The 24,882-nt window shown below is 51.8% G+C and overlaps 2 protein-coding genes and 1 pseudogene across 2 annotated transcripts; all 3 read left to right on the top strand.

The window, feature by feature from the left end:
* Positions 1-132: 132 nt before the first annotated feature.
* HSD17B8 (hydroxysteroid 17-beta dehydrogenase 8) lies at positions 133-2,248 on the top strand. The gene is made up of 9 exons (XM_061195160.1): positions 133-199; positions 401-618; positions 705-821; positions 934-1,026; positions 1,129-1,214; positions 1,306-1,390; positions 1,593-1,635; positions 1,803-1,877; positions 2,062-2,248. Exons 1-9 carry the CDS (start codon positions 154-156, stop codon positions 2,076-2,078), a joined length of 780 nt encoding a protein of 259 aa, XP_061051143.1. The 5' UTR covers positions 133-153; the 3' UTR covers positions 2,079-2,248.
* Positions 2,249-3,896: 1,648 nt separating this feature from the next.
* On the top strand, positions 3,897-7,751 carry RING1 (ring finger protein 1). Its single transcript, XM_061195159.1, has 7 exons — positions 3,897-4,061; positions 4,184-4,318; positions 5,032-5,192; positions 5,294-5,509; positions 6,218-6,607; positions 6,790-7,063; positions 7,333-7,751. The coding sequence occupies exons 2-7, from the start codon at positions 4,241-4,243 to the stop codon at positions 7,432-7,434; spliced, it is 1,221 nt and encodes a 406-aa protein (XP_061051142.1). The 5' UTR covers positions 3,897-4,061; positions 4,184-4,240; the 3' UTR covers positions 7,435-7,751.
* An 11,385-nt stretch (positions 7,752-19,136) lies between these two features.
* Positions 19,137-22,292, top strand: LOC133095720 (HIV Tat-specific factor 1 homolog; annotated as a pseudogene).
* Positions 22,293-24,882: the final 2,590 nt, after the last annotated feature.

The following is a 24,882-nucleotide window of genomic DNA, read 5'->3' as shown; positions in this document are numbered from 1 at the left end:
GCTACGCCCCCGCGGTTGGAGGTCCGCCTGCCCGGGTGGCCGCCAGTGGCCTAACGCTAGCGGGTCTTCGATTGGTCCGGCTTTGCTCTCGCCGCGCCCCCTCTGCGCTCGGATTGGCTCAGTGCTGGGGGGCCCGCCCACTCGCCGCCCGCCATGGCGTCTCAGCTCCGGCTCCGCTTCGCGCTGGCCCTGGTCACAGGTTGGGCGGGGGCGGGGGCGGGGGCGGGGGGGGGGTCCTCTCCCAGGGCGGGTTGGTGTGCTAGAGTGATGTCGGGGCCGCCCTCGGACTCTACAGCCGCTGTGGCCTGTGGTCCGAATTTTACTAACTTTGCGCCCTGTTGACCTCTGACCCCTGCCCACTTCTTCCTCCCCCCCTCCCGCATGTTCTCTCCCATCTCAGGTGCTGGTAGCGGCATCGGCCGAGCAGTCGGTGTGCGCCTGGCCGCTGAGGGGGCCACTGTGGCCGCTTGCGACCTGGACGGGGCAGCGGCACGGGAGACGGTGCGGCTGCTGGGAGGGCCGGGGAGCGACGAGGGGGCACCCCGCGGGGCCCACGCAGCCTTCCAGGCTGACGTGTCCGAGGCCGGGGCCGTCAGGCGCCTGCTGGATCAAGTGCAGGTGAAAAAGCGAGACGACCTCGCCCCCTTTAAAGCCCTAACGTTGCTCTACAAGGTTTTTTGGTGTGTAACCTACCCCTTACATAGGCCTGCTTTTCTCGCCCGCCATCTGTCGTTGTGTCCTGTGCGGGCATCACCAGGGATGAGTTTCTGCTCCACATGTCTGAGGACGACTGGGACAGAGTCATAGCTGTCAACCTCAAGGTGGTGATCTCTGAACCCATGACTTCTGGGCCCTCTAGCCTGGGGAGGGAGTTGGAGGAGTGTCACCCCTGCTGATCCTTTCTGCCTTGTTACTTTCTCCCCCCACCCCCAGGGCATCTTTCTAGTCACTCAGGCTGCAGCCCAAGCCCTGGTGTCCAGTGGCTGTCCTGGCTCCATCATCAACATCAGTAGCATCGTAGGGAAGGTCAGGCTGAGTTGGGACGAGGTCAGCCAGCCAAGTGGGCACGGAGAGGAGAGCCCCTCATTGGGACTCCCAACTTAACCCCAATCTCTGGCTCACCCAAAGGTGGGGAACGTGGGACAGACAAACTACGCAGCATCCAAGGCTGGAGTGGTTGGGCTGACCCAGACTGCAGCCCGGGAGCTTGGACGGTTGGTCAGACACCTGGGGCCATGTGGAAGGTCTGAGGGAGGGTCAGTGTTCAGTCCTCTCTGGAGTCAGCAGCCACTCTCCTTTCCACAGACATGGGATCCGCTGTAACTCTGTCCTCCCAGGGTTCATTAAAACACCCATGACACAGAAAGTGCCACAGAAAGTACTGGACAAGGTAGGAGACTGTGGGTGGAGGGCAGAATCATTCAGAGAGCCAACCTCTCTGGGCTTCAGAGAGAGGATGCTGGGCCCAGTGAGGGGCAAACTGTAGATATTCAGCAAGTGTAAAAGGAATGAAGACCAAAGTCACAGACTCGGTCTACAAAAAAAAAACCCATGAAAAAAACTTTCACTCACACATGAGTGTTTCCTTACAGGTGACTGGAATGATCCCGATGGGACATATGGGGGACCCTGAGGGTGAGCACTGACTGCAGAGGGGGCCTGAATGAAGAGATCCCAAAGTTTGTGGTATCTGAGAGGGTCTCACCAGGATTGGTGGTTGGGGGAGGGGTGATTCTGATAGGAGGCTACTTTGGGTCTGTGAGAGTGAGTAGGATTCTGCCCTCTCCCCACCATTCCCATAGATGTGGCAGATGTGGTCGCATTCTTGGCATCTGAAGACAGTGGATACATCACAGGGGCGTCAGTGGAAGTCACTGGTATGAGGCCATCAGGGGGAGGAAGAGGGCAGAGAAGTGGAACCCAGAAAGCAAATGAGGGGAGTCTGGAGCCACTGAGGGAAGGGCAGAAGTTCCCATAGGCCAAGGACAGAAGTGGGTGCCTCCCCCCCCAGCCCATTTGTCTCCACCTATACATCTGTCCAAATGTTTCTGCCCCTCCCAGGAGGTCTTTTCATGTAACTGCCTCAAGGACCCTGGACTCTGCTCACTATCCCACCACTCTGCCGGGCCTCCTGCTGATGAGGACTCTGAGTTCCCAGGCTACAAAAGGGGTGGCAGTGTATGGCTCAGGAATGCTGAATATGGGAGGCAGGGGTGCTTGTGACCCTAATAAATTCCAAATCCTCTTCCCTGCCACCTCCGGTTCTTCTTGTGTCCAAGTCCTCAGACACTTCGCCACCTCCCCCTCCTTTCCCTTTCGCGAAGGATTGTTCCCTTTCACTGCCTGGTCTCCCAGGGCAACCCCTGCCGCCGGGTATGAGAGGAGAGAGTGTGTGTCACTGTGTGTGCGTGACACTCTGGGTCTTTTGGAGGGAGGGGGTCTCTGCCCCACCCCCTTCCACTGATCCTGCAGCCCCAGTCCCCTCCCCCAATTCCCTGGGTCCTTATGGTCCCCAAGGGTGATTTGTTCATGGCCCCATCCTAGTATCCAGTCTAGCCTTGGGAGGGGGTCTTGGAACAGGTGGCCCTCCCCCACCCCTCTCCTTTCTCTAAGTCCCCCCCTCCCCTTTCTCTCCACCTTACAATAGCTGCAGCCGGCCGGGGGTCGGATGGGGGGGATTAGGGGAGGGGGCCAGGATTAGGGGAATGGGCCAGCCGATGAAAGGGGCTGGAGGAGAGCAGAAGGGAGGGAGGGGGCTGGGAGGAGGAGGAGGAAGGGGAGGGGGTCCGCGCTAATCGACTCTGGAGCCCACATAAGGACTGGCCACGGACTGAAGGAGAGGACAGGGAAGTAGGGGGGAACTGGGGGAGGGGGCGAGGGGACCCACTGCTGCCTTGTCCCAGAAAGAGGCCACCTCCTGGCAGTTGCAGCCCAAGTCCGGGAGCCCCAGTTCAAGCTGGAGGAGACAGGACGCCCATCACGGTCTCTTTTCCCCCGTATCCCTCTCATCCCCTGCCCTCAATGGGGATCGCTCTGCCCCTTCCTCTTCTCTTCCCTCCCGGTCCCCTTCCTTTACTGGGAAGTCCTGGAGGAGACTTCTGCCCGCTTCCCACTCCAGACATTCGGCCCCTTGTGCCCCCCACCTACACGCGCACAACCCCTCCCCGATAGGGGCCCCATCCTGTGTGTGTGTGTGTCCCTGCTTCCGCGTGGTGTCTCCATTCCCCCATACCTCCCGTGTGCCTCCCTCCCCCGCCCCGGGCCGCGGCTCCTGATTGTCCAAACGCAATTCTCGAGTCTCTAGCTCTGGCCGAGAGTTGAGTCTGGACGTCCCGAGCCGTCGCCCCCAAACCTCGAAGGGAGAGCGGGTCGGAGGGTCTAGGGAGGGCCAAAGCGGAGGGTGGAGCAGGTCACCAGGGTGGTAAGGGAATCCCGGGCACGTCGGGACTTAGTTGCGTTCACAGGACTGAAGGACTGTAGCGGCAGAGGCTCCTCTGCAGCTTTTTTTTCCCCGGAATCCCGGGCTGGGGTTATGGAGAAGTTGTGTGTGGGGAGGAGGGGCGCCCTTCCCCAGAGCCGCCAGGGGACGCGGAATGGGGGAGGTGGCCCCTTTTCCAATTCCCTCTGTCCCCTCCCGGGGTCCGAGCGATCCCAGGCCCCGCCCTCCGGAGCGGAGGCCCCGAGTGGGGGCCTTGGAAGGGGATAGTGGCTGAGGTCGGCCGCGCGACGGTGCTGGCCAGGGGACGGAGACCGCGGTCCCCACGTGGCGTGGGACTCCGGGGACGCCGGCTCCTCGCGGGGGCCGGGGGGAACCCGGGCGTCCACGTCGCGTCCCACCCGCGCCGCGACTGGCGGGTGACGTCTCCGCCGGCGGGGGGTGGAGTGGAGTGGACGGGCAGGCGGAAGTGACGTAGGGCCCCAGCGCCCGGGCCATGGCGGCGGCGGCGGCGGCAGCGGGAGCTGCTGTCTGAGCAGCGGCTGCGGACCGAGCGAACTCGGCCGGGGAGCCCGGGCCCCGGGAAAGGCGCTGCGGCGGCGGGAGCGCGGACGGCTGGAAGCTGGTGAAGGGCCGCGCCGGCGCGGAGTGGGGGGCGGAGGAGGGGAGCCTAGGGAGGGCGGGGTCTGCGCGAGGGGCGGCCCCTCTAACACCATTCCTCCCCTTCCCCCTTCCCGCACTCCCCAGCCTACCTCTCCTCCTCCCCGGCGGTGGAGCCCTCGTGGGGGTCTGTGCCCGGTCACCATGACGACGCCGGCGAATGCCCAGAATGCCAGCAAAACGTGGGAACTGAGTCTGTATGAGCTCCACCGGACCCCTCAGGTGACAGGGATTCTCCCTTTACAACTTAACTCCCTTTCCCCAGACCACTCCATCCCCAGACCCCCATCTCACAGCCTCTTTTCCATTTTTTGCCCCATTCTGCCCGATTTCACACTCCCTGGCCCTACCTTTGAATCACCTTAATCTTTCAAAGCACTTTCACATTTATCTTATTTAATCCTCAAAACAGACGTGCCAGAGAGGTAGAGCAAGTATTACTATCTTCATTTGAAAGATAGTAAACAGGCTGAAATTACCTTCCCCGTTCCTCAGTTCCACATCATAGGTCAGTGCATATAAGACTCACCTTGGGAGTTTATTAAAAATGGAATTCCCGCTGGCCCCTACCTGTAACATTGTGATACAGTAAAGGGATGGGACCCCAGAATCTGCATTTTTAACCTGCATCCTAGGGGATTCTGATATAGGTAGTACCAGGACTGCACTGTAAGAAATTCTGTTGACCAAGTCAGTCTTCCACGGATGGAAAATCTGTGCCACGCCCATCCCCAGGCCTATCACCAAATCTCAGATCCTCCTATTCCAAAGCTCCTACTTTTAGAATTCCCAATTTCCTCAAGTGGCCAACGTGAGGTACCCAGATTCTGACATCTCACTGTATTTCTCAAGACTCCAATTTCATGGACCACTTGTTTCTAAAACCCCTTTCCCCCCAACCCACCCATCACCTTTCCACTCATCGACGCCTCCAGGAAGCCATCATGGATGGCACAGAGATTGCAGTTTCCCCTCGGTCACTGCATTCAGAGCTCATGTGCCCCATCTGTCTGGACATGCTGAAGAATACGATGACAACCAAGGAGTGCCTCCACCGATTCTGCTCTGATTGCATTGTCACGGCCCTGCGCAGCGGGTAACAGGAGGGACAGGTTTGAGATGGGGGGAGGGGGACAAGAGTTGGACCCTCCATGCCCTGGTGATTGACTCCTCAGGGCCTCCTTTCTCCCACACCAGGAACAAGGAGTGCCCTACCTGCCGAAAGAAGCTGGTATCCAAGCGGTCTCTGCGGCCAGACCCCAACTTCGATGCTCTGATCTCTAAGATCTACCCCAGCCGGGAGGAATATGAGGCCCACCAAGACAGGGTGCTCATCCGCCTCAGCCGCCTGCACAACCAGCAGGCGCTGAGCTCCAGCATTGAGGAGGGGCTGCGCATGCAGGCCATGCACAGGTTCGGGGGCCACGAAGAAGGTGGCAGCGGTGCTGATGGGACAGATCCGTGGGTCAGACTCCTGGGGCTGTCTTTGCTTCTAAGCCTCAGCATCCTGAGTGCTGATCACAGTCTAACTGTCACGCCTGGAGGTCATGGATGTAAACTGTAGCTTCTTAGCAACTGGTACTACTGTTCTTAAGGAAATAGCTCATCTTCTAACTTTCTAGAAGTTAGAACAGTAGAGTGCTTTTTGAGCATAAGCTCTGAGTTCACACTGCTGGGAATTAAATCACCTCCTAGGCCAGCATCACTCAGTCTTTAATGTGTATCCAAATTACCTGAGAGTCTTGTTAAAAATGCAGATTCTGATTCAGTAGGTCACAAGTTGGGCCTGAGATTCTGCATCTCTACAAGACTGTGCTACTGGTTCTTGGACCACGCTTTGAGAGGCAAAGAGACTATGGTCTCAAACTAGTTATTTAACCTCTCTAAGCCTCAGTTTCCTCAGCCATAAAATAGAGATGATATAATTACCTGTGTCCATAGGATTTGTATAATTTGAGGCAATCAGTGCAAAATACTTAGCAATGTGCTTAGCACGTAGTCAGTATGTAATAAATATTAGGTATCATCATTAAGATTTCCCTGATCTCTTAATTCTCTGAAGTTTAAAATGTAAACCCCTTATCCTTGGTGCTTTCTAACCTCGACCACTTGTTTCCACAGGGCCCAGCGTGTGAGGCGGCCGATGCCTGGGTCAGATCAGACCACAACGATGAGTGGGGGGGAAGGAGAGCCTGGGGAGGGAGAGGGGGATGGAGAGGATGTGAGCTCAGACTCCGCCCCTGACTCTGCCCCAGGCCCTGCTCCCAAGCGACCCCGTGGAGGGGGCGCAGGGGGGAGCAGTGTAGGGACAGGGGGAGGTGGCACTGGTGGGGTGGGTGGGGGTGCTGGTTCTGAAGACTCTGGTGACCGGGGAGGGACCCTGGGAGGGGGAACCCTGGGCCCCCCAAGCCCTCCCGGGGCTCCCAGTCCCCCAGAGCCAGGTGGAGAAATTGAGCTCGTGTTCCGGCCCCACCCCCTGCTCGTGGAGAAGGGAGAATACTGCCAGACTAGGTGAGAGCCTCTTCCTTCCCCAGACCACTGAGAAACCAAAGGTCTCATGATCTTCCATCAGAAGTGGGCTTCGCCCAAACCCAGAAAGAATCCCTAACCCAGAGGCCCTTTGGGAAATCCCCAACTTCCCTTCTCCATTTGAGGCTTCCTGTGCCCTCAACCTGCCCTCTCTCCCACTCCAGGTATGTGAAGACAACTGGGAATGCCACAGTGGACCATCTCTCCAAGTACTTGGCCCTGCGCATTGCCCTCGAACGGAGGCAGCAGCAAGAGGCGGGGGAGCCAGGAGGGCCTGGAGGGGGCGCCTCTGACGCCGGAGGACCTGATGGGGGAGGCGGGGAGGGTGGGGGTGCCGGAGGAGGTGATGGCCCTGAGGAGCCTGCCTTGCCCAGTCTGGAGGGCGTCAGCGAAAAGCAGTATACCATCTACATCGCCCCCGGGGGCGGAGCTTTCACGGTGAGAGCCTCTGAGGGCAGCGGTGTGAGAGAGGAGGGAGAGTGGCCTGGGGAAGCAGAACCGAGATCCTGACCTCCTAACTGACCAGCCCTCTTCTCCCTCTGCATCTCCCATCTCCCTTCTCTGTCCGTCCTTCTTCCCCATCGTCCGTGTCCCTGCTTTGCCCCATTTATTATTCCTTTTTCTTTTCTCCTCTCATTCATTTCCTTTACCATCTTTCCCAACTTACTTTTCTCTTCCCTCTCCTCCCCCTTCCACCCCCTCTGTAGACATTGAATGGCTCGCTAACCCTGGAGCTGGTGAATGAGAAGTTCTGGAAAGTGTCCCGACCACTGGAGCTCTGCTATGCCCCCACCAAGGATCCAAAGTGACCCCTCAAGGGGACAGCCAGGGGATGGGGACCATGGGGTGTCCCTGAGTCCTGGCCCACCACCCAGCTTCTTTGTCCCCCAGAGCCCCCCAGCCCGGCCAGCCAGCAAGAGGACACAAATGAGGACAAGTGGCTTTTATACAAAGTATCTATATCAGATTCTTCTATATTGTACAGAGTGGGGCCTGCGCCCCCATCTACTGCCTTTTCTATTGCCCCCAACCTCCCATCCATGCAAGATGTTGGGAAGGGTGAAGAGCCCTTCCCTTCATGCCCTTCTACCAACAACAACAAATTTGCTTTTTTTCCTCTTTGAAACCTGTGGTTCTGTGTCTCTTTATCGGGGGGGTACTAGAAGGAGAGGAAAACAAAGATCGGGGAGGGAACCCTAGAAATCATGTAGAATCAGCCTTGGAAATGGGGAGGAAATGTAAAAGGGTATTCACGGTGTGTAGATCCCATTTTCCTGAACCTTCAAATCAGCAAGTGTGAACGAAAATAGGAAGGACCTGTGAAGCTGTAAGAGACAGGGTGGAGAGCGGAGAGGTGTGAAGTCAGATCCCAAGCTTTCCCCCTATGACCTGAATGCCCAGGCTGAGATCCCGGGTTTCAATACCACAGGGAAAGCAGGAAAGTGGCTCAAGAGGGTGACACGGCAGGCCCGAGATGTTTGGAAGGGGAATAATTCCTCGTCCCTGCGAGAAGCTGGTTTATAAAGCTGGAGAGAAAAGGCGCAGATGGGGGGAGGGCTGCGAGAACCTCCCTGCACATATCCCGCCCCCGGGTAGCCTCCCGAAGAAGACGGGCAGTGCCGGGGACTACAGTTCCCAGGAGCGAGCGAGCTGGTTGGTGCCCGCCGAGTCGCGGGGCCGAGCCGAGGGAGGGCTGCCCGGGAGTTGTAGTTCTGTGCCGGTCCCGGCGGCAGCGGAGAGCAGAGGTGGGGGCGTCCAGTAAAGCGCTCGCTGCTCCGCACCCCCACGCCTCGAGTTCCGGAGTCAGGGGCCCACGTAGCACGCCGCGCCCCGGCGAGGTGGGGAGGATCGTCTCTTCAGGAGGGACTGACACCGCCTCCCGCCACCCACTTTGGCCTCTCTGCCCCTCACTTCCTGTTTCCGTTGCCCTTCGCGCCCCCACCCCGCTCCGCCCCAAATTCCCGAGGCTCGCTCAGTCTCGGCCCTACCGGCTGAGGAGTCAGCCTCGGGGTCTGACCCGCTGGCTCGAGGGCACGTCACTCCACGCTTGGCATTTCTCGTTTGCTGCCCCTCGTCCCTTTCACCCTCAGTACGACGGACGCAGGGGGTACCCTCCAGCCCCGGTGACCGGGCGCCCACCCCCGAGACCTCTCGCCCTGTAGAAATAGACAACACCCACTTCACCCTTGTAGAAGCCCCTTTTTACACCCGCCTCCCTGGAGCCCCGAGCCTGGCTCCCCTTTTCTCCCACCTCAGGCATCCAGGGGGGGCGACGCTCCCGGGATGTGAGGGCGGGAGGAAGGTGGGCGTCGCTCCCGGAGTTTCAAGGGAGAGAAAACCGATGGGGAGGAGTCGCGGGAGTCTGGAATGAACCCGGCTTCTCTTCTGGTTCCACGGGCTGCCCGGAGCGACACTTCCTCACTCTCCTCGTTCTCGCCAGCCCTACCCGACCCGGCAGCCCTTCTGCCTGTTCCCCCGCCCTCTGGCTTCACGCTGGAGCCGCCTGCGGGCCTTGGTCCCCGGTCTCTCCTCTCCTAGTGCCCCAGGCCACATCACGGCCCACCCTCTCCGCCGTTCCGCTCCTCGTGCTCCTCCTCGGACCCCTCTCTGCTGCCAGTGCTCTGTCGCCCTCCTCTGCCCCCGAGACGCTGAACTTCGCAGGCTGCCTGTTTCTTTAGATGGCACCATGTGAGTGACATACAGAACTGTTGCTCCAGGTCCATCTCCCCTGCCCACAACAAAGAAAAAATGACTACCTGACCTGACCAGGCGTTCCTCTTCCCCAGTGCTGGCAGAAGCGGGGAGGGGAGGGGGTTGCTCCAGTTCTGTTCCACCCCCACTCCCTGGGATAGCTCCCCAAGTCTTTCAGCCTCTGTCAGTGAAGCCTGCACCTTTGGGTGAGGCAAAGTGAGAGACACAAAGTATACAAAAGGGAACCTGATTATTTTGTTGAGAGACAAGATACAGAGGATAAAAGGAGAATAACAACCCAGAGGAACAAGGTGGAGAAAGAAAGACATTAGATTCAGACTGATCGGGGTCCAAATGTCCACCTCGCCACTTAGAAACCACGCGACCTCGCATAGGAAAGGGACTTGCGAGGTGGGGCCAGCAGTTGTGTATTAACAAGCCCTCCGTGTGAATCTGATGTGCTGGGGCCCAGAACCCCTGCAGTAGATGCTCTGGTCCTTACAGAGTGAATGACAAGTGTCCCCTGCAGGAGGGATGCCAGGCCTCAGGGCAGGGGCATCACTGGGAGCCGCAGGGTGGTTAGGAAGAGCTTCTCAGAGGAGGTGCCACCAGGCTGGATGGACGGGAGGGGAAGAAGGAAGTAGGTGGGGGGCCTGGGGGGGAGGGGAGCCTCTCTCTCTGTTAGTCTCCCCCTCATTTTATCTCTTTCAGGCTTCTTGGTCCCCAAACCATAGCAGATTATGTGTCTAAGTGCAGAAGCTGAGCCCCAGAGCCCAGGACCTCAGGAGACCCCTGCCCAGGTGAGGCCTAACTCTGAGGGTTTGGTTGTCGCCCGGCTGCCCTCAAAACCCTGGCAAACTGCTCATGGGAAAGTTGTGCCCTGGGTTCTTCAGGGCGGGGCTCAGCCTGCCTGCGCCACCTTGGTCTCTCTGCCTCCCCCTCCTCCTGGCTGCTCTCACCTTCATCCTCCTCCCCTACAGGCTGGGAGCCCAGGCAGAGGAGGAGAAGGCAGGACAGACCTCCAGCTCCGCATCTACCCCTTGACCCCTCTGCTGTCACAGCTGACCCTGTCCCACGTCCCTCCCAGCAGCCCCTGCCCCCACCCCAAAGCCCTTTTCTGGCCTGGACTGTGGAGCCTCCTTTTCTCATGCTCCCACCCCTCCCAGCACCACCTGGTCCATTTGAGTGAGAGGCCCTTTCCCTGCCCCCAGTGTGGGAAGTGCTGCAGCCACGGGGCCACCTGCCCCTGCCCCTGCACTCCCACACAGGTGACAGGCCCTATGGCTCTGGCCTCCATGGCTGTGGCTTCACTCAGAGCCCCCTTCTGCTTTGACAACCGTCCACACCCAGTGGGAAGGACAGGGATGAACAGAGCGGAGAGGGAGGGGGGTTGAAGCAAAGTCAAGGCCCCTGTGGCAGTGCCACCCGCCAACCCCGCAGCACTCCAGGAGGGCAGCCCTGGGGACAGACTCCCTCCACAGTCGGAGTGACTGACTCTTCTGTGGGAGGCATAATGGGGCACGGCTCCCTGCCCCACCCCATCCCAGCCAGAGCCACCACATTAGGTGATCAGAGTGTCTCACCGGGACCTACTCAGAGCTGGAATGGCCAGGCCCACCTCACTTCCAGTCCACAATCTAATCCCCCAGGAAAGGAGCTTTTCCTGTTTCTTAGAAAGGAATCTGTACTTCCAATCTCCTGTCCTCCATCTGAGAAGTTTAACCAGGCTGCCTGAGACCTACTGCCATCACGGACGGATCAGATTCCCTGGGATTTTCTTGACAGGATTTTTTAAAGAGATAACTGAATCCCCAGAGATCTCCATGACAACCCCCACCATCAAATTCTAGTCGCCCACAAATCCCACCCAACCCCATCACTTCCCCCAGAGGCCGCTGGGTGCTTCTTGCCTCCGGTGCTAAAGCTACACCCAGCACCCCATCGGATGAGGCCATCTCTCTCCCTGTGCCCACTCCTGGACCCACGGGCCCTGTTTCAGGGCTTTCTGTGACCTTCACTGCATTTCACACTAAGAATAAAGCCCAGATGGAGGCTGCTCTTTCCAGCAGCACCGTGGGCCTCTTATTGAAAGGTGAAAATAGGCAGAGGCATGTATCCAAGGAGAAGGCAGGGAAATGGAGGAGATGGAGACCAGCGGAAGAAGACAAGGGAGGTTGGAGGAGAAAGTGGGAGGTTCTGGGTGTGGAAAAAGTAGAACAGGGCTGTGTGGGAGAAGACAGGCAAGAAACACCTGGCCAGTACAAGCACTTCCTGGCATTTGCACTTCTTCCACAAGATTCCTCACTTACTGTCTTCTTCGTGTGCTGGGAAACTGGTTTTGAACAAGAGTCAGCAGGGAGTCCCACGGAGCATCCCCTCCAGATTGGCACCCTGGGGCCCAGCGTGGCCCCGAGGATGGCACCATCATCATTCACTCTTTTTTTGGGGGGGGGTTGTTTTTTTATTTTATTTATTTATTATTTTTGGCTGCGTTGGGTCTTCATTGCTGAGCGCAGGCTTTCTCTAGCTGCAGTGAGCGGGGGCTACTCTTCGTTGCGGTGTGCGGGCTTCTCATTGCAGTGGCTTCTCTTGTTGCGGAGCATGGGTTCTAGGCACACGGGCTTCAGTAGTTGTGGCACGCGGGCTCAGTAGTTGTGGCGCACGGGCCGCAGCATGTGGGATCTTCCCGGACCAGGGCTTGAACCTGTGTTCCCTGCATTAGCAGGCAGATTCTTAACCACTGTGCCACCAGGGAAGTCCCCATCATTCACTCTTATAGGAGGTTCTGCTGGGGGAGTTTCCCCCTTGGGCGGCACCTGCAGTAAATTTATTGTTACTATTCATGTTAAAGGATAAGGTAGACCTTAGTTCTTGTATTAACTTCCCCCAAAGAAAACTCTTTAGAACTTGGCAGATTTCTCCCGATGATGTATCAGAGAGGCTGATTATTGCCACATGCAGGAAGGGATGAAAGAACCTCAAAGGTAAAAGGATCACATGGGAGACCGCTGGTCAGTTTCACCCTTTCAGAAACTATGTATTGAGTCCACCATGTGTCAGGACTGTTCTAGGACCTGGGTACCACAAACAGGTGTGTGATGTGGCCCCTGCCTTTGAAGAATGTGATCTCAGGTGTTCGAGGTGAGCATCTCAATATTGAATCCAGCATCTAGTCCTAACAAGTGTATCCACTATTATATCTCTCAAGTCTGTCCACTCTTCTCCATCCCTCCACCTCCCTGGGCCAGCCACCACTTGGACTGTCTGGCTCTTCTCTGAATCACTGAGATCGCTGGAGAGGCTGGAAAGGCCTGCTCTGAAACAAGCGGCACGCCTGAGTAAGAGAGACCTTTCTGAAATGCAAATCTGATGGTTTCAGGCACCCTGCTGAAACACAGTCAATGGTTTCCCACCGACCTTAAGTTAAAGACCCAAGTCCTTAACCTGGCCTCTAAGGCCCCTTGGGGTGTGGCCCCGCCGGCCTCTCCAGCCTCGCCTCCCACTACTCACCCCTGTCACTCCCTAGCGCTCTACTCCACCGCGTCGTGCTTCCTCCCGCAGGCTGAGCCCTCCACCCGAAAGGCTTCTTCTTCCATTTCTCTTTTAAGTTAGCTCCTGTGCATTCTTCAGATCTCAGGTCCTTTACCACATCCTCAGGGAAGGTACTCAGACCTTCCTTTCGGGTCAAATTCCCCTCCTCTGAGCTCCCACACCAAGGCGCACTCTTTCTCCGAGGTACTGTGTGTGGTCGCAGATCTACGTTTTTTGGGGATTACTCGATTGGTGTCTGGCTCCCCATGGAACGTAAGCTCCCTGAGGGCAGGAACCAGGACTGCAGATGCTCACTCTTGCCATTCCCTGGACCTGGAACTGGACACTCTATGAATATGGAGTTGAAATATTGGTTGAAAGGATGCATGCATGCCTGGATCTGGGGCAGGGGATGCATATTTCAGGATCTCAGGATGGATTGAGGCTGTGATTCTCCCTCCAACAGCTGCAGCCCAGGAGTCCCATATGTCATTTCCTTAACACCATTCCTTCCTCCATGCTTCCTGGCATTGTCCATCCACGGTCGAGCCTCCGTCCCAGACTCCTCCACCTTGCCCATGAGACCTCTTCTCCCTTTGACTTCCTAATGCTCCTTCCTGGTTTTGCCTCCTTGGCTTCAGAAGGCAGCATGGAATAATATGGCAACAGCGGAGGATTCAGAATCAGAAATCTGGGTTCAATAACTAGGTAAAAGTATTAGCAGTGTGATCTTCAGCTGGCTTTTAAACCACTCTGAACCCTGGCCTTCTTATCTGTAAAATGGGAACAACTTCAGAATCAAGCAAGATGGAGGATGTGGAAAATCTAAAAGCACCATCACCTAGAAATACTGATAAAAAGGGAAAAAATTAAACATATACCTGAGTTCTCAAAAGGAAAGTAAAATCCCAGGTGCTAGAAACAAAGAGGAAACTGAAAGCCAGAGGGTGAGCTGACTGTGGCTACGGTTACTAGGAGGGGGCTGAGAAGGAACAGGTTCTGTCAACCTGTTCTGTTTCACCAGCCACCCAGAGACAGATGAGGTCTCAGTCCTGAACAGGTGGGGAAATTAGATGAAAGACAGCCAAAGCTGACTCAAGAAGAAATAGAAAGCCTGACAGCTCTATAAATTCTAATAAATTGAATGAGAGATTTTAAGTACACACACACACACACACACACACACACACACACACACACACACACTACCCAAATGGCTTTATAGGTATATTATTCTGCTAACTCTTCAAAGAACTGTTTATTTATTTATATAGACTGTCCCAGACAATGGAAAAAGAGGACCAATTGAACTTATAAGATTGAAAATCCTAAATGAAATATTAGCAAACTGAATCCAATGGAGTTTGTGCAAGTGCATGTATATATGCACATGTGTATGTGTGACCAAGCAGAGTTTATTCCAGGAATACAAGGATGGTCTACTTTAAAAATCTATTAATGATATTTACAACATTGACATATTAAAAGGAAAAAATATGATTGTCCCAATAGGTAGAGATGCACCTGGATAAAGTTTAACACTAATGATTTAAAAAACAAATCTAGCTAACTAGGAATAGAAAATAACTTCCAACGTTAATACAAAGATACTAGTTTTTACTGCTTCTATTCAACTTGTGCCAGGGGCGGTGGTGGTCTGAGCTAGCACAATAAGAAAAAGTAGAAGTAAAGCCATAATTATACATAGATGATTGATTATTTACAAAGAAAATTTATGAGAACCTACAAACAATTAAAACTAACACCCTTTTGGGAGGCAAGATGAATATTCAAACATCAATATGGCTATACAACAGCAATAAACAAATTTTGTTTTAAGAAAATACCATTTGTAATTGCAACAAAAACTATAAGATACTTAGGAATCAATATAGCAAAATATGTGCATGAGCTTTATGGAGAAAATTATAAAACTCTATTGGAGAACATGAAGAGAAGACAAAAAAGAATGGAGAGATACGTCATGCTCATGAAGAGGAAAATTCAATATACAGCTGATTAGTTTTTCTCAAATCTATACGTTTAGTACAATTCTAATCAAAATCTATACATTTAGTACAATTCTAATCAAAAGTACTAGAATTTAGTACAATTCTAATCTAAATTCTATTTAACAAGCTGTTCTTAAAATTCTTGTGGAAGAGTAAATGGCCAAAAAAAGTCAAAACAAGTTTGAAGTGGAAGAATACCGAAGTGTTTGCCTCACCGTATAGCACAGCTTTAAAGCTGGAGTGATTAAAGCAGTGTAGTCCTGACACATGGACAAATAGATAGACCACAGGTCCAGAATCAGACCCGCAGAGATATGAGAACTCTGTATATGACAAAAGGAACATAAGTCAGTGGAGAAGGATGGACTATTTCTTAACTTGTCTGGGGTTAACTGGCTATCCAAATGAAAAACAAAATGGATCCGTGCATTACAACAGATCCAAAAATAAATTTCAGATACCTTAAATATGTGAAAAAGAAAACTTTAAATTCTTCAAAGAAAATACAAGAGAATACATTGATGATATCAGCATAGGGAAGGATTTCTTAAACAAGATACAAAAACACAGGCAATAAAAGATTGACACATACAACTACATTAAAAAATTTTTTTAACTTCTATGAGACAAGAAACAACAAAACAAAAAGACAAGCCACAGACTTTGAGACTATTTACAACCTATATGACCAATGAAGGATGGGTATTCAGGATTTATAAAGAACTCTTGCAGATCAATAAAAAAAAAAGGACAAGGCAGGGGGAAATGAGCAAAAGCTATGAACAGGTGAGTCATCAAAGAGGAAGCCATATAGCTAATAAACATAGGAAAAGATGCTCAACTTCCCTAATAATGCAGAAATGCAAACCCAAACCATGAGATACTACTTTACTAAATCAGCAAAATTAAAATAACTCTGATAACACCAAGTGTTGACAAAAATGTGGGATATTAGGAACTCATCCGTTTTGGCTTGAAGTGTGAACAGCTGTAACAAATTTGAAGGGAAATTTGGCAACACTCAATGCTGAAAATACACATACCCTAAAACCCAGTGCTCCGGCTTCTAGATGTATTCCTTAGAAAAACATTCTAGGGGCTCCCTCCCCTGGTGGTGCAGTGTTTGGGAATCCGCCTGCCAATGCAGGGGACACGGGTTCGAGCCCTGGTCCGGGAAGATCCCACATGCCACGGAGCAACTAGGCCTGTGTGCCACAACTACTGAGCCTGCGCTCTAGAGCCCACGAGCCACAACTACTGAGCCCGTGAGCCACAACTACTGAGCCCGTGAGCCACAACTACTGAAGCCCGCGTGCCTAGACCCCTTGCTCCGCAACAAGAGAAGCCACCACAGTGAGAAGCCCGCGCACCGCAACGAAGAGTAGCCCCTGCTCGCCACAACTAGAGAAAGCCCGTACGCAGCAACAAAGACCCAACATAGCCAAAAATAAATAAATTAAATAAATAAATAAACAAACCCTGATCATGCATAACTCTTAAAAAAAATTTCTACGTATGTACAAGGAGGCAAGGATAAGAATGGGCATTGCAGTATCATGTGATTGTCAAGAAAGCGTGGAAACATCCTAATCTGTCCTTAAGATAAAAGAATGGATAAATAAAGTATGGTTTATTCTTACAGTGGACTGCTACACAGCAGTTAAAATAAATGACTTATTTACCAACATATAAGTAAAAGAAAGTTGCAAAAGTGGATGTTGTATGATATTTATGTGTTTTAAAATACACAAACAATGATACATGTTAAAAAAAAAAACAAAAAACTATTTGTTGGGACTTCCCTGGTGGTGCAGTGGTTAAGAATTCGCCTGCCAATGCAGGGGACAAGGGTTTGATCTCTGGTCCGGGAAGCTCCCACATGCCGTGGAGCAACTAAGCCCGTGTGTCACAACTACTGAGCCTGCGCTCTAGAGCCGGTGAGCCACAACTACTGAGCCTGCATGCTGCAACTATTGAAGCCCGCGCGCCTAGAGCCCTTGCTCCGCAACAAAAGAAGCCACCACAATGAGAAGCCCGCGCACCGCAATAAAGAGTAGCCCCCGCTCGCTGCAACTAGAGAAAGCCCGCACACAGCCATGAAGACCCAACACAGCCAAAAATAAATAAATACATTTATATTAATAAAAGCCTATCTGTTAAGGTAGAAAATATGCATGGGAATAATTCCCAGTGACTTCAGAATGATAATTACCACCTAGAAAGGAGAGGAAAGGAGAGGAATGGGATGAGTTTTAGCTATAACTGTAATGCTTTTTTTTTTTTTTTTTTTTTTTTGGTAATGCTTTTTTAATGCTTTTGTAATGTTTCCCTGGTGGCGCAGTGGTTGAGAATCTGCCTGCTAATGCAGGGGACACGGGTTCGAGCCCTGGTCTGGGAAGATCCCACATGCCATGGAGCAACTAGGCCCGTGAGCCACAACTACTGAGCCTGCGCGTCTGGAGCCTGTGCTCCGCAACAAGAGAGGCCACAATAGTGAGAGGCCCGCGCACCGCGATGAAGAGTGGCCCCCGCTTGCCGCAGCTAGAGGAAGCCCTCGCACAGAAACAAAGACCCAACACAGCCAAATAAATAAATAAATAAATAATAATTTTAAAAAAAAATTACTATTTTTAAAGACAAAGATACAAAGCAACAGAGGCGATGCAGCCATGAAGATTTGCTCCATTGGGTTGTTGTGATGAGCTTCTATTGCTTAACTTCTCCCCACCCCCCAAAAGTGTGTGCTTTGGAATCTGGCAGAGACACAACCTCAAACTTTCTCAGGATTCGGTTGTAGTCATCTTTTGTTTCTAGGATAGAGGGTAAGAGATTGCAGAAGCATTTCCCTGGGGCCAGAAGGATGTTAATTATGAGAGCAGAAGTTCAGGGTTTCAGGTTGTGCTGTGCCAGAACTGAGGGCCGGATCCCAAGTGACAAAGGTGCCCAGGTGTGGTTTCATAAATGTTGCACATGATAGGTGAGGTCCCCTAAAGTCTGTGGACCAGAGCAGGGCCCCTGTGGTCCAGATTTGAGCATGACACTGTTTGTGATCATATTCATATTCACTTCGAATTCACTTTTACATATTCCCTTTTGAATATGCTAAGTTTGTGGTACCTTTGAGACATCCAAGTAGGGATGCCAGGTAGGCAGTCAGATCCACAAGTCTGGAGATCAGAGGAAAGACATAAATTTGAGAGTGATCAGCTGATAGCAACTGAAGCCATAGGTCAGGAGTGATGGATCTCCTGGAGGCAGAGTGCAGCATGAGAAGAGGAGGGGTCTAGGGCTCAGGACCCTTGAGGATCTCCAATACAACCAAATAGAGCAGGATGAGCCAACAAAGGAGCAGGCAGCAGCCAGAGGGAAAGGGGAAAACCCAGGAGAGTGCTCAGTCCTGGAAGCCAAATAAAGACTGTGTTTCAATAAAGAATTGGTCAAGGGCTTCCCTGGTGGTGCAGTGGTTAAGAATCTGCCCGCCAATGCAGGGACATGGGTTCGAGCCCTGCTCCGGGAAGATCCCACATGCCACAGAGCAACTAAGCCTGTGCGCCACAACTACTGAAGCCCACGCACCTAGATCCTGTGCTCCGCAACAAGAGAAGACACCGCAATGAGAAGCCCGTGCACCGCAAAGAAGAGTAGCCCCGGCTTGCTGCAACTAGAGAAAGCCCACGCACAGCAACGAAGACCCAACGCAGCCAAAAATAAATAAATAAATAAAAGAATTGGTGAAAAGCATTGAATACTGGAGGGAGGTCAAGCAGAAGAAAACTAAATAATGGATTTAATGAAATGAGGGTCATAAAAAAAGCACCTGTGTGGCCTGGGAGAGGTGGACACCAGCCCAAGAGGGTTGAGGAGTGAGTGGAAGTGAGGGACTAGAGAGAGAATTTTCCCCCAACTTTTTATTATGAAAAGTTTCAAACATACAGAAAAGTTGAAACTATAGTATAATGATCACTTGTACATCCACCACTTAATTTAAAATTGTTATCATTTATACGTACATACGAATATTTGCATATTTAGATATAGTCCTTGAACCATGTGAAAATTGACGAAATCGTGACGCTTCACACTTGAACACTTCAGCACACATTGCCTCAAAATAAGGACTTCCACCAGCTAAGGAAATAACAATCAGTCCCTAATACCACCTGATATACAGAATATACTCAGATGAACCCCCAAATGTCTTTTATACATGTCTTTTCAAATTAGGATCCCATCAATGTACACGCGCTGTGTGTGAGAGAGTGAGGCTGGATGAGGGGATGGAGAGGTACAGGGAGTGGTCAGAGGAGGAGGTGAGGTGGAGGTGGGGGTTGGTTTTTCGTGTTTTATTTTGAGAGGGAGAGGCTGAAGATTCAGGAGGAGAAAAGGGGGAGGGTAATCAAGGAAATGGGATGCAGTCACAGGTAGGGAAACTGGCTTTGGGCAGGAGGAGGGCAGTGCCTCTGCTCCAGTGGTTCTCAAAGTGGGGTCCCCAGCCAGCAGCATCAAGCATCACCTGGAAACTAGTTACAACTGAAAATTCTAGCCCCCCACCCACCCACCCGCTGAATAAGAAACGTGTTTTAACACGCCCTCCAGGCAATTCTGATGCGCCAAGTTGGAAAACCATCGCTCTTTTCTGAAGGAACAGGGAGAGATGGGCACAGGTGCTATGTGGATTTGGTAACAGGTGGTTGAAGGAGTCCACCTCTAATGGCTTCAGTTTCCTCTGTGATGTAAGAGCAAGATCATCAACTGAATGTGAGGTGGAGACAGAGAGGCATCTCGTAGGTTCCAGGATCAGGGGGTTTAATGTAGCCAATGACCAGCCTGATGTGACTGGTTAACAAAGCAATGCCTCTTAGGGACCACGAATGAGGAGTGGTGACCATTTCCTGGCTCGAGACTTCCTCCAACACTTCTTAGCTTGAAGAATAAACTCCTGAGGAAAAGAGATCATTAGGCTCACCAGGGTTGAGGTTTTGCCTGAGAGATACAAAGGATGGAAATATAGCAGGGCAAGGCAGTTCAGGATACTGTCGAGAGAGTTGATGAAATGAAGGACCACACAGGTGTAGCCACATAAGGTGGGGCTGATGGGCTAGAGGAAGGGAGGCATCATTGACCCAGAGGTCCTGGGAGACCGAGAAATGGTTGCGAGGGGAGCTGAGACTGAAGGGGGGAAGCTTAGGAGATGGGGGTTGAGTGATTCTGGAGGAGCTGCTGCAGGTGACAAGGTCCAGGGTGTGACAGTGAGGAGGGGTGGCCAAGTCGGAGTGGAGAAGGTCCAGGGCATGAAGTCACCAAGGTGTTGAGATGTCAAGTGGGCAACAGGTCCTCTCCTTGGACAATGAGATGGGAAGAGACAGACAGTTTGCCGAGTGCCAGAGTCCCCCTGAGTGAGCTGGAGAGGTCTGGGAGGGGACAGACAGTAGCAAAAAGGAAGACAGCAATTTAGCCCAATAGCTGAGCCCCGGAGGCAGAGGGTTATTTTAAAGCAGAAACTGGGGGGGTGGGGGTGGAGGAGGAGGGTCTGGAGGCAGCAATCTGGAGCAAGGAAAGCACCCTCACCTATAAGAAAATAAACAGCTGTCATTTCAGAAGCCTGCAGAGGAGGTAGTACCCTCCAGGGAGAGTTCAATCTCGGTTAAAGCCAGGAAGTGGAGGGAGCACTCCAAGGAGAAGTGAAGGGTAGGAGGAGACTCCCAGCTTATTAGAGGGCACGAGGGTGGGTTCAGGAGGCGGCACGTGGGTCAGAGCCAGAAAGCACAGAGTGTGGTGGAGACAACAACGCGGTAGAGTAGGTGGGCCAGGGAGTTTACATTTTCACTCTTAAATATAAAAACAGAGATGGGAGGCAGGCTGGATATCATCTCATTAGTCTCTGGGAAGCTATAAAAAGTGATGGTTCAGGATGTGGTCTCTAGAGAAGACCTGCTGGATTCGAATCCCAGCGTTGTCATGCACGACCTTGGGCAAGGTCTCTGGGCCCCCATTTCCTCTTCTGTAAAATGGGGATAACAATAGTTCTGACCTCGCAGGGTTGTTGTGCTGAACCAGTGACTTAGTGTGTTAAATGTTGAGAACAGTGTCTGGACAGTCATTTCAGATAACTCGGTGGTGGCTCCCAAGCCCAGGAGAGCAGCCTCTTGGCTCACCTGGCCCCTGCCCTGTGCTAGGTAGGAAAGCCAAGTAGCCACCCATTGGATGGCAACGAGGAGTTTGATGAGCAGCTGCAGATGCAAGAATGACTCCAAGATCAGAGACACCCAAGAAGAGCCTGGTAGAAAAATGGACGCTTTGGGGGCAGCAGCTTGAAGACACTGCCTACATCTGGGAGGGAGGCTTGGTTCCCCAAGATCACAGAAGGTTTCATTGCTGCATATCAGGCCAATTATGGCTTCTCTAATGATAGCATGTCTAGCTCTACCGCAAAAATACAAGACGTCAATGCTAGGATGCAGAGGAACTTCCACAAGAAAAACCGCAAACCCACTGATCCCAAAAAGAAGGGAGAGAAAAGGAAGAATCAAGATGGTCTCATGTCCACAAAGATAGAAATACAAATGTATTATATATCTGATTTGCCTCTAGACATTACAGTAGGTGAATTTACACAGCTGACATCCAAATTTTGCATTATTATGAGAGATCGTCAGAAGAATTTAAGGTCAAGTTTTACAAAGATAATCAAAGAAATCTTAAAGGAGATGGGCTTTGCTGTTATTTGAAGAGGAAATCTTTGCATCTTGCATTACAGCTCTTCGATGAAGATGAAATTGGAAGCTATAGGGAGGAATGGACAGGGAGTTCGGGGTTAGTAGATGCAAACTATTACACATAGAACGAATAACAACAAGGTCCTACTGTATAGCACAAGGAGCTATATTCAATATCCTGAGATAAACCATGATGGAAAAGAATATAAAAAAAACTATATATGTATAACTGAATCACTTTGCTGTACAGCAGAAATTAATACAACATTAAGAAGCTACAAGTGGCAAAGTTTCAGCTGGAGTGATACGATGCTTCAAAAAAGAAGAATAAGTACAAAATCTACAAGAAGAAGCTGTCTCTGCAACAGAAGCAATTGGACTGGAGACCTGAGAGGCAAGATGTACCAACCAGAATGTACCAAGCGTGAGTTGTCATCATCAAAAATATATTCCATCCAGTGGATTCAGAGGATGATCCATTGGCGCCGAAGGAGATCAGAGAACACCTCTGAGTAGAGTGGTCCAAGCCTGGACAAATTAAGAAGCTCCTTTTCTTTGACAGGCACGCAGCTGGTGTGGAGGAATGCAGAGGAAGCTGGTTATTGTATTCAAACCCTTGATGGAAGGTGGTTTGATGGCCATCAAATCATTGCCCACGCAGGGGATGGGTTTACAGACTATCGGGCTGAGGAGACCTCTGGAGAGAGGGAGAGTTGAGGGTAAAGGGGAATCTCCAAAGGCTAAGTGTGTGTATGTGAAGTGAAAATAGTTAATTCTCCTGTGTGCAGTGATATACCAAGAGAGGTGGAGTGGGAGGGCGCTGCACCACAGGGAGCAGTGTTTTGTCACTATCATTGTAGAATTGCTGGTGCATGGTAACAATAAAAAGTTGGTTTTAGTATTATTTAAAAATTCTCTACAAACAACTGCCTTGGAAGAAATACTGAATTTCACTTTGAGGCTAGTGAAAATAAAATGTACTTTTCCCCATCCTCATTCACAGATCCTTTGGGATGCTGTTAAGAGCCTTGCCTTAGAGCCAGCGATGTCTCAGAGTGGAAAGGAAGCCAGGTCAGGAGAACACGTTGCTCCCCGCCCACCAGTCTTCTGACCCTTGGTCCCTAAATCCTGGAATTGTCCTGGCTTCTGTCCTTTCTAAATCCTGCCTGTCCAGCTTTTCCCTCAGTTCTGTAAAGATCCTTCTAATAATTTACTCTTACTTCTTAGAGTTAATTTGCTATTTCTCTGCAGGCAGCTCCTTCCTCAGCTCCATGACTCCCAGCCTGGAGTCATGGAAGAAGAGGTGAATTGGGGCACAGAAGTTTCGAACCACTGAACGGCTGTGTGGTGTTGGGCTCATTACTTACTCCAGCGCATGAACCAGGAAGAACACCTCCAAGGACAGGTGTGTGAATTCGGTGAGATGACATATCTGCTCTGTGATTTCAGGACCTTGATTTATTCTCTGCTGAATCTACAGTGCTTGTCACAGAACACAGAGAAGGGGATCAATACATATGCCTTGGTTTAATGAACACTGTATCTGAAAACACTCTATAAACTCAAATGCAACATGAATTGCTACATCCATTTTCCTCAGGATGGAGAGAACTGATTCTATTCTTCCCTTCAAAGTTGCCTTGGTCTTGCTTTCTCCTTCTTTCCTTGACTCTTTACCCTAAATCTATGTTGGAACCCAGCCAATTTGCCTGCTTCCCCTCATGCCTGATTTCCTAAAATCTGAAAAGCCACCCTTCTTAAATGGAGGGTGGTTGGGTCCATATTGATAGGATGGGAAGAAAGGAGGAATCCCTTATTTCTTTTGTCCTCAGGGTACATGTCCACATTAAATAGCTCTGAAATTGATGCTGAGATGGGCACCCCCATTTTATGCAGAAACAGAGCTGTTGAACACAGAGTAGATATTTCCCAGAGAGTCCAGTTAAGAAATAACTCAGGACAAGCTGAAGGCACAGAGGTGTAAAAATAGAGGGAAATGATATTTCTTCAAAGGACAGAGATCCCTTAGCATTGGGGCACTATTACAATCCATAAGGACACCTCCAAGTCCTTCCTATATGACACTAGGTGAAGACAGGGACCGATGTACCAGATACAGACACGAGTCTTACAGGTTAGCAAAGGGAAGGAGGATATTGACACAGTCCCGTCCTAAGGAGTGATCCCTGATGCTTCTCTGGGTCTGTGAGGCCAGTGTGTCTGTCATCAGCAAAAGGAAAAAAGTGAAGGAGAAGTTTGAGGGGCGGTGATGTTAGCCAGAAGTTATGAGTTTCAGCCTGGGGATCACAAGGACCCATCTAAGCCACAGGACTGAATGTTGTTAGACTGAAGGAAAAGTCCCTCCGTTGCTTCAGCTTGAAGGGGGCATGAAGGGGGCGCTTCAGCAGTCGCCAACAGTTTGAGAGGATGAAGAACTCCATCCCCTGGTTGATGCTGCCCCCTGGAGGTCGATATAGGTATCGCGGCTCCCTTTCACGCGATTCTGTCGCCTTTTCATGCCCTCCTGAGACCGTTGGGTCAGAGGGCTCCTGTGGATTCCCGGAGCAGTTCAATGTTCCCGAAAACTGTGTGCTCCAATGTAACTTTAATGCCTCCAGGTTCCAGAATATGAGCCTCCTCATATTCCAACAATGCTCTTCAGTGAGGCCTGCAAGAAACCGTGCTTATCAGCCCAGCGTATATACTTGGGTTCAGGGATGGACAGAAGAGAAGGGCAGAACTTCGAAAACCACGGTGCCAGCATGCACAGCCCTTCTCCCATCGGAGTATTAGTTGACTTTCGATGAAGACACCTGTCTCGGGAATCTCCCTCGTGGGATATCCAGAGACCCCCTTCTCTGAGAAACTGCTCTGTCAAAGCAGCCTATGTCTCCCTATTCCCAAGTCCCAAATCCTGGGCCCTTCTGTGCTCCTCGAGCTGGGGCAGGAATCAGGTCAAATGTGAGAATATCTGGATCCCCCTGGTGGTGGTGGGGTTGGGGGGTAGAAACGGGACAGGAAGGTGGAGGCGCCCAGCGGTGAGCTCGCGGTCCCCCAGAGCCCAGCACACCACCTCCCAGCACTGGGCAGGCCTCAGGGAATGTCTGGGGCGAAGAGTCAGGCAGGGTAAACCTGGAAGGACGCCGAGTGGAGGGGGAAAGTGGTGGTGACACCGGGTGAGGTCAGTTAAGGACACTATCCTGGTTCCGCCCCTGAGGCGTCTGAGCCAGTCAGGAGCCACCCTCAGTCCCCAACATCTCTGCACCCTCCCCGGCTCTTCAGACTCTGTCCTTGAGGCTGAAGCTCA

The sequence above is a fragment of the Eubalaena glacialis genome, chromosome 7, assembly GCF_028564815.1.
Source record: "Eubalaena glacialis isolate mEubGla1 chromosome 7, mEubGla1.1.hap2.+ XY, whole genome shotgun sequence".
Taxonomy (NCBI): domain Eukaryota; kingdom Metazoa; phylum Chordata; class Mammalia; order Artiodactyla; family Balaenidae; genus Eubalaena; species Eubalaena glacialis.
This window is presented reverse-complemented; position numbering and strand designations above follow the sequence as displayed.